This window comes from Camarhynchus parvulus, chromosome 12, assembly GCF_901933205.1.
Source record: "Camarhynchus parvulus chromosome 12, STF_HiC, whole genome shotgun sequence".
Classification (NCBI taxonomy): domain Eukaryota; kingdom Metazoa; phylum Chordata; class Aves; order Passeriformes; family Thraupidae; genus Camarhynchus; species Camarhynchus parvulus.
Window position 1 is genome coordinate 11,652,098 of NC_044582.1, and position 8,429 is coordinate 11,660,526.

Below are 8,429 nucleotides of genomic sequence, written 5' to 3' on the forward strand. Positions count from 1 at the left end.
CAGGGCAAGATGTCACAGGATGCGGATTCGCCCAGCTGCGGCCCGGCACCCGCAGGTCCTTGCCTGTGGCATCTTTCCTAGATACTCCTGTGGTGCTCTGCCCAAATGAACCCCAAAAAATAAAGGAGGATTATCCCTCTGCTGCCTGCCTGCGTCCTGGCTCTTGGCTCCTGTTGCAACACTGGATTTTGCAAACTTTGCTCCCACAAACTCCCCAGGCTGCCTGTTTGCTGCTGCAGCCTCGGTGCCTCCTGTGAGCCCAGGTGAGCCCAGGTGCCCTGAAGCTGCATCCTGGCAGTCTGGGCAGCTCAGGCTCATGTTTGGTGAAGATTCTGTGGATGTGGCACAGTGCAGAGCAGCCAGGTAGGTGCCTGTCCCTGCAGTAATACGGCTTTCAAAATGCCACAGCGCTGTAAAACCTCATTTGGAGATTGCTGTCCCTGCACCCGCTGTCCTTTTCAGATCCTTTTAAAGAAATTAGCAAGTTCAATTTGACTCATGAATTCATATTTATTCCCTGCCTCTCAGTGTCTGGATATTTAAAAAACTCTGATTTATTTATCAGGTCACAGAGACTTTGGCAGGAATGGCTCTTCAAAACACTGGCTGCTACTGAAGGTCCCTGCACAGGAATTGCACTTTTAGCTCTCCCTATTTCTTGAAAATAATGATGTACCTTAGTAACTGCTCTATGATGGATTCAGAGCTAGTTTTAAATGCCTGTAGCATGCTGAAACATAAATTTCCTTGATTTTGGCTTTAAACCAGATTTCTAACGTGCATTGAGAAGGGGTAGGAAGAGTTTCCTGCAGTTGAATGGGGCTGGTTGTTTTTGGGGGCTGTAGTTGATGCTGTGCTCTGGTTTACCCAGTGGAGCCACCTTTACAGCTCTTGGGCTGTTTTCAGTTTGGTTTATGAGTGAATCTAGATCCTTTGAGGGGCTTAAAATAGTTGGCATATTTATGCTGGCAGCTCGGCAGGGCTGTTGTGTCTGTGTTATTTCTTGCTGTGCCACGGGTAGGGATGATTCAGCTCTTGGGATTAACTGCTGTTGTTGCAGCTGATTTAGGGATCGATTTATGGCACAGGTTTCCCTCAGTGCCATCAGGTGTGTGCTAAGAGCATGGGAGGATAAACTGGGATAAAATACTACACCTCTTTGGGGATTCCTCTGTGATGTTTTGGGGTTTTATTTCAGTTCTGCCTTTGGTAGTTCTTACAGGTGTTGCATTCTTTATGTGGGGATTTTTCCTTGTTTAGGGAAAACCAGTTGATGGGTGGTGCTGAGTTTTGGATCCAGGGTTTCATTCTGCAGGTGGCCAGCACAGGACAGGCTGTGCCTTTCCTGGCCTTGTCCTGCCTTGTTCCTCACTTCTGCTCCCCTGGGGTGACCCGGGGGCTCCCATAACCCTGTGAACTGCCTGCTAGGAGCTGTGCAGGGGCTGTTGGAAGCACGGAAGGCTGTGCAGGACAGTCTGTTGTCCTTCAAATGCTCCAGGAGAAACACTCCATCCTTATGTTTTCCAAAACTGCTGGTCTGCTTCAGAGAATGGGGAAAAACCAGATACAATCATCGGAAGTTAAAGTCTGTACATGATGCAAATTCATCCCTGCCTCTGATGGCAGATAAGCCCCGTGCAGCTGATCTGATCCCAGCAGTGCCGGGCTCGGGGCGGGGTTGGGAACAGACCGTGCTTGGCTGATGCCTCTGGGCAGGAGCGGGGGGCAGCTGCTCCCCAGGACCTGCTCGGTGCTGGGCAGAGCGTGGCGACTGCTCTAGGAGCACTGTGGGGCTTTCCTGCTCGCCTTCGGGCAGGGATCTTTCCCTTCCAGGTGGCCCCAGGCTGGGCTGCAGCTCCGGTGTGTGGCTGACCCGGGCGCGTTGGAGCGCTCCAGAGCGATGCCGGCTCCGGCTCTGCCGGTAAAAGGCTCCCACCTATTGGTTGTGCTGCACAACTTCAGCTGCCTGAGAAACCTGCACATCCATCCTCCTTCCATCCATCCATCCATCCATCCATCCATCCATCCATCCATCCATCCATCCATCCATCCATCCATCCATCCATCCATCCATCCATCCATCCATCCATCCATCCATCCATCCATCCATCCATCCATCCATCCATCCATCCATCGCAAGGTTGGCACATCCCTGGCATTATGCTGACCTTTGATGGGGATGTGCCACAGAGGATTTAGCCTGGATTTAACCCAGTGTGGGAACCTGATAATAAGAGAATGGCTTCAAAAAGTGCTCTGTCATTATGTCTGCTTATCATAATCACTTTTGAACACCTGAAAACGATGTGTGGGATGGACTGTGAGTAGCCTGCCTTGAGGCCCATAAAAAGGAAGGTAAAACTGGTGCAGAATCTGGAGGGGAAAGCGAGGGGCAGAATCTCTGACCTTTGCCTTTCCCCTGCCTCCACCACACCCTGAGGCCTCCAGGAGCTGACAGTGGCTGCCTGGGGAGAACCCCCACGGATCCTGCAGCCCTGGACCGAGGTCAGGAGGGAGGTGTGGAACCCCTGCCCTGCTCCTGTGTCCCGTGGCAGGGAGGGAGCACCATGAATGGACCAAGGTTTGGCTGCAGAGACCGGGCAGGGCTCCTCCATCCCGAGGATGGGCGGCCACATCCCAGCCACACTGCTCCTGAGATCAGGGAGGGCAGATGAGACACTTCAAACAGCAGAAAAAAACAGGGCAAAACCTGCTCCACTCCCCCCACCCTGTCTCAGCAGTAACCCAGGCAGCACAGTGTGGTGGTGACCTATCCTCTGCTTTTAAAAGTAATCCTAGCATTTTCTCACTTTTCCCAACTTTCTGTCTCTTTGTCTGTCTTACTATTAAATCAAAATATATAATATTTTTTTGCATCAACATTTAATCTTGTTTGGTTTTTATCTTGTTCTTGGGAATATTTTGAACCTTCAAAGTTCCTCCTGTTTTATACACAGAGACTTAGTTTTCCTTGCTCTTCTGGGTTTAAGCCAGTTTGTAACACCCAGGGATGATACTTTGGTCTGCAAATATTAACCTTCATTGCTGCATGCTATCCCCGTGGACTTCTGGCCTTATTGTGGAGACTGTAGGAGACTGTAGGACATTGGGAGGAGCTCCAGGGGGAAACCACCAAAGTCTGAGCATCCCCAGGGATGACTTTACCCTGTGAGCAGGGCTGTGGGATGGGTGATGCTCGACTGGTGGCACAGGACCTGGCATGCTCTGCCTGTGGGGGAAAGTGTTGATTATGCTTGAAAATGGAAAGGAGAAGGTAGTGTTTTGTAATTAGAAATCTCATTTAAGAAATTTACAAAAAACTTCTACAAAGTTTTTAGTTAAAAGATAGAAAAATAGAATACCCCAAACTGACCCATAGATGAGGCTTGGCTGCAGCCTGGCCACGTGTCTGCTCAGCTCTGCAGGCGCTTGTACAGCTCTTCTCCAAGCCCTGCACAGCTCCTGCTGTGAAACAGCCAGTTCCTGTGAGCAAGGCAGCAGCTGCTGGACTCTGTGACCTGGCAGTGGAGAGGCTGCAGTCCCCAGGACGGGGCTGGTGTCCCTGTGTGACTGGTGAGGCTGCCCTCCATGGCAGGCTGGAGCTTGGTGCTAGTCCATCTTCCTGGGGGCACAGCCCTCCATCTCCAACAGCTCAGGCCAGCCCTCGTATTTATTTGTCTCTTTATCATTTTTAATGTGCTGCAGGGAAAAGAGAGCGAGAAGATGAATGAGGAGGTTGGAGCAGTGCAAGTTTGCCAGGTGGCAAAAGCTGCAGCTGGGTTTGGTGTGGGGATAATGCCACTGCTCCTTGTCCTCTGCACACAGGTGGGTGAGGTGCAGCTCAGGGGGTGCCATGGAGAGGATGGAGCCTGCAGAGCTCATGGCAAGGGAGGGCCAGGTACCTTTTCAAAGGGGCTCTTGTTCATCAGCCCTTTTGCTCCCAGGAAGACCCAGTTGTCCCGGAATCCCAGCGTGCCCACGTGGCTGCTGCCCAGCTCCGTGAAATACGCCCGCACTTTGGCATTCATCCTGAAAGAGGGAAAGGGGGTGTCACTGTCACACACAGCGGGGTGTCCCCTCTTTCCCCCTCTCTGTTGGTGGCAGCAGCATGCCCAGCTCCCCCAGCTGTGTGTTTTTGGGGAGCCTGGTGTTGCTTCTGTGGGCAAACTCACTTTGTGGCAGCATCGTCGTAGCTTGCTGTGAGCACAAGGGTGCCACGCTTGATCCCTTGGAGGAAGGTCTGCAGCTTGGTAACATCTGGGAGAGAAAAAAGGGATTTAGGAGCTGCTTCTGCATGGCAGCTGGGGGAGCCTCCTCTGGGCTGGTAGGAAATAACCTGACTGTGCAGGTGCTAGCCAGGATTTGGGGGAATGGGGGGCTCCCAAATGATGCATTCCCCATCCTGTGTTCCTTCCTGGGCTCTCCTGCAGTGCACAGGACTGATGTCCTCCTTTTGGAACAACTGCAGGGTGGAAATTCCTCCTAAACTTTGCTTGCTAACTCTGAAATCCAGATGTGTGAATTTACCTCCCAACACAAGAAATGAACCTGCCTGGCCTCAGAGCTGCCTTCCCTGCCATGGTGCCTCTGGCTGGACCGGGGAAATTTCTCCTCATCCCGCGTCTGTGGGATGCTTGAATCCAAGGCCCCATCTAGTGGCACATGAGCTGACTGCTGCCTTCTTCCCCGAGCATCTCACTCACGAACTTGGCTGGAAATCTCATTATGTTGATGATTCTCCTTAAAACCAGAGTTACCAAGAGTAGTTTGCAAACCCACTGAATGATTGAGGGAGCCCTGTCTCCCTGAGCTCCCTCATTTATCCTGCTGTGAAAGGCAGGGGAATGAGCAGCTGCTCAGCCACCACCAGTATGCAAAAACTGAGTTACAGGTTGCAAAGTGTCAGGATTAGTGTATCCTGATCTCAGAAAGTTCCTTTCTCGAGTCTCAAGTGCCTTGGTTTATTCAGGTGAGTGAAATAATGTTTTCCAGGCTACTACATGCTCGTAAAAGGAGCAAGAAGCCAATATTGGATCTGGAAGCATTGTAAGGACTCCAGGCTTGATGGCCTCAGGGAAAGCTGGGCTTTTACCACCCAGACTGGTCAAAGCCCACCTGACTTTATCATTAAATACATGACAGAGACCAGCTGCAGCAGCCAGCAGTGCTGGTGTGAGCCCTGGCTGGGAGGCACCCAGGAGCAGGGTGACTGTGCTTACCTCCAGAGTACATGTCGAAGGCATCGGTTTTCAGGAGCTTCCCAGTTGTTCCTGAAAGGTTAAAATTGAAAACAGAGCACAGTGAGTTTGCTCTGGGGTGGCTCTGGGCCTTGCCTGGCCACAAGCAAAATGCTTTGCTATTCCCTCAGTGTGGTGTGACTGCTGCAATGGTCACTGTGTTGCTTAGAAGTTTGTGGAACTGGTTGTGCACAACCCACATGGGTTGGTTCCCTTGTCACTGGCAGTGCTTGCAACCATGATTGTGGCTGTGCTCGCCATGCAACACCAGCAGGATGTGCTTTTGGCTCAGCCTCAGTGCCTGGGAAGGGGTTTTCAGTGGGCTGTGCTTTCCTGGGGAAGGAAGGACCCTGGCAGTGGGGAGAAGGGGGTCAGTGCCTTCTGACTCACCATTCACCAGTGCAATGTTCAGGCCTCTGCCAATGTTGTTTTTCACGCTGCTCATGAGGCTGGAAAGGAAAGCAGAGAGCACCAGTGAGTGCAGGGGTGCCCTGGAGATGCTGACACCAGTAAAACAGTGGTGAAGTGGCTGTAGATGGCAAAATAACCAAAAGTGGTATCAAAGAAATCTATTTAAATTTTTTTAAACCACAAATACACTGTGATGGCCACTGATGTGCTTGGCAGAGGCCAAACTTGCCCTCTTGGAGGCCAGGCCAGCCTTGGCCCTGCCATGTGCTGCTTACACCAAGTCTTCAAAGCAGATCGAGGGTCCCACCACATTTGCAGCACCACTGATGATCTTGAAGGCAAAATAATTCTGGGGGCAGCTCTTCTGGTTCCCACATTTGTGCCGGGGCAGCTTCTCACCTGTGAGGGAGGGGTGGAGCTGAAGGCCATGGCTTTGTCCCCATGGGGAGACACTGGCCGTGTCATGAGGGGCTGAGAGGGCCTGGACTGGCATACAGTGGCCCACCAAGGGGGCAACACCTGGACCAATTTATTCCATGGAGGAGGCTTGTCCTGGGGCTGGGACCAGCTTCTTGTTTGGGGTTTATGGTGCCAAGGCCAGGTGCTGCTCCAGGTGTGACACGCTGTGTGCCAGGAGCATTCAGAGCTGGTGTCCAAGGCAAGGCCCCTGGGGCTTTTCTGCCCAAAGTTTCCCCATTCCTGGCCAAGGCAGGGGCCTGCCAAAGACCCCACTGCTGTGTGCAGTAACAAAATCCCCTGTGTTTGTGAGAGGGGGATTTTTGCCTCAGGGAAGGGGCTCTTGAAGGAGATCCCAAGCTTCCATCATCCCCCTGAACCCTGGAGTTGTGTGATGAAGTTGAGAGCGATACTCACTGCTGGGCTTCTTCGAGGCACCTGTGGGTATCAAGCAGGAGGATTAGACACCCTGAAGGAGCAGCTGTTCTGGCAGCAGCTCTCTAGAACTGCTTCCCATGGTTGCAGGCATCCCTGCACCCACCCACCCCGGTGCAGCTTCCCACCACACCACACACCACGCACACCACACTGTGCCCTCCCCGCCCTGGTGGTCAGAGCTGGTGGCTGAATCCACCAGCTCAGAGGCTGCAAATCCCAGTGCTCAGGGCAGCTGTGCCCAGCTATGCGGGCTGGCTCACATGGAGCCTCTCCCACCTTCCCTCCGGAGCCCCCGGTGCCTCACCGAGCCAGCTGCGCAGGCTGATGGCTCTCCAGCTGTGCTGGAAGTAGGTCTGCATGAGGAACCAGGTGCCCAGCAGGGTGAGGAGCAGCACCACGGCCCGGATCACACCTGGGTGTGCGAGAGGGACGGGGTGAGAGTCACAGGAGGGGCAGGCACCACGTCATCCCCCCGGTTTATTTGGATTTGATCCTTGTGTCCCCAGGTTAGCAGGCACAGGGTGACAGCCAGGGCCTGCACGGTGTGGGAAGGCAGCTAACAATCCCTCACCCTCCAAATGGATTCTGATCTCTTAATTACCATCTCCAGAGTATGTGGTGGTGCTCAGATAGGCATTTCAGCTCTGCTGGGAGGCACTATTCATATTTCTCTCTATGTTAAAGTAAATCTGATAATTACTCAGAAAGCTGTGTAAATCCAAATATTTCTTATGTTCCCAGTGCTGGGAAGGCTGCTATCCCCCAATTAGTCACTAGCTACAGCAGAGCAGCTGCTGATACAACTGTGATTGGCATTTGGCTTTAAAGCAGCGCTCATCAGAGCAAAACGTTCCAGTCCTGCATGGAAAGAGAGCAGAAAAATGCACTTTTATTGCAGCTGAATGGCTCTTATGGAACCAGGAACGTCTCAATAGCCATCTCTTCCCAGTCACAGAAGGTTTCACTGGGAAAAATACAACAGGCTGAAATCAACACAAATCTTGTAAAAACCTGATGCTTATACAAAGGCCTTTCCCATGTCCCTGGCAGGGGAGGACAGGGCTGCTGGGCCTGGAAGGCATCATGTAAATGAGAAGGAGCCATAAAGAACCATAGAAAACCAGAGAAAAGTAAATGTGTTCCTCCTTACTTGTTACCCGCATGGTGGTGGGCAGAGAGCAGAGCTGGGAAGGACTGACAGCCACAGGTCACCCTGAGGAAAGAAGGCAATGCCTTAAAGAGTGCCTGTGACCCCCCAAAGCCAGGCAGATTCTAGATGAGAAGGTGACTGCTATGTTCAGTCACATTTGCGATAGTGAGGACGTCATCAAAGACATACAAATTCTTACCATGCAGAAGGTCCCACCCAGATTAAATCCTGGAGCAGCTGCACTGCCTGAGCTTCCTTCTGGAGCCTCTGAACCCTGCCCCTGCCTGCTGCCCCCTGTGCTCCTCGTTCATGCCCTGGACCAGCATTTTCTGTTCTGCTGGTACCAATGAGGTGGACACTTTCAATCACAGCTGTGCTGCATTTTCTTCCGGGATGATGCAAGGTAGATTTCAAATATTGGGCACTGCAAAATGCTGTCTGAGGACAAGCTGTGATCTGGTCTCTAGGAACAAGCTTGTCTTCCTTAAAATCCAAAGGAGAAGGGAGGAAGGGCAGCACCACTGTGCTGAGGAGAGCAGCCAGCTTTGTGGACACCTGACTGAAACCCAGGAATATTTCCACCTGGCCAAAGCCTGGAGTGTCTTCACCCCGTGGACAGGGAGGGGTTGTCATTTGGAGCATGAACTATTTCCTACCCTGGAGAATCCACCTGCTGCCCTCTGTCCTCTGTCCCAGGGCCACCCTGGCCGATGGGACAGGCGCTGCCACCGCACACG

The 8,429-nt window shown here is 52.4% G+C and overlaps 1 protein-coding gene across 1 annotated transcript; it reads right to left on the reverse strand.

The window, feature by feature from the left end:
* Nucleotides 1-3,609: 3,609 nt before the first annotated feature.
* FAM3D (FAM3 metabolism regulating signaling molecule D) lies at nucleotides 3,610-7,714 on the reverse strand. Its single transcript, XM_030956829.1, has 9 exons — nucleotides 7,693-7,714; nucleotides 6,847-6,954; nucleotides 6,522-6,542; nucleotides 5,924-6,047; nucleotides 5,628-5,686; nucleotides 5,220-5,270; nucleotides 4,173-4,257; nucleotides 3,903-4,029; nucleotides 3,610-3,699 (listed from the first exon to the last, which is right to left on the reverse strand). Exons 1-9 carry the CDS (start codon nucleotides 7,703-7,705, stop codon nucleotides 3,610-3,612), a joined length of 678 nt encoding a protein of 225 aa, XP_030812689.1. The 5' UTR covers nucleotides 7,706-7,714.
* Nucleotides 7,715-8,429: the final 715 nt, after the last annotated feature.

Excerpts from the sequence above, each read along its gene's own strand:
- FAM3D (XM_030956829.1), bottom strand. Across the intron at positions 5,687-5,923 it reads ATCTGCTTTGAAGACTTGGT|CCTCATGAGCAGCGTGAAAA; the intron begins GTAAGCAGCACA and ends TTTCCTTTCCAG. Across the intron at positions 5,271-5,627 it reads GAACATTGCACTGGTGAATG|GAACAACTGGGAAGCTCCTG; the intron begins GTGAGTCAGAAG and ends TTAACCTTTCAG.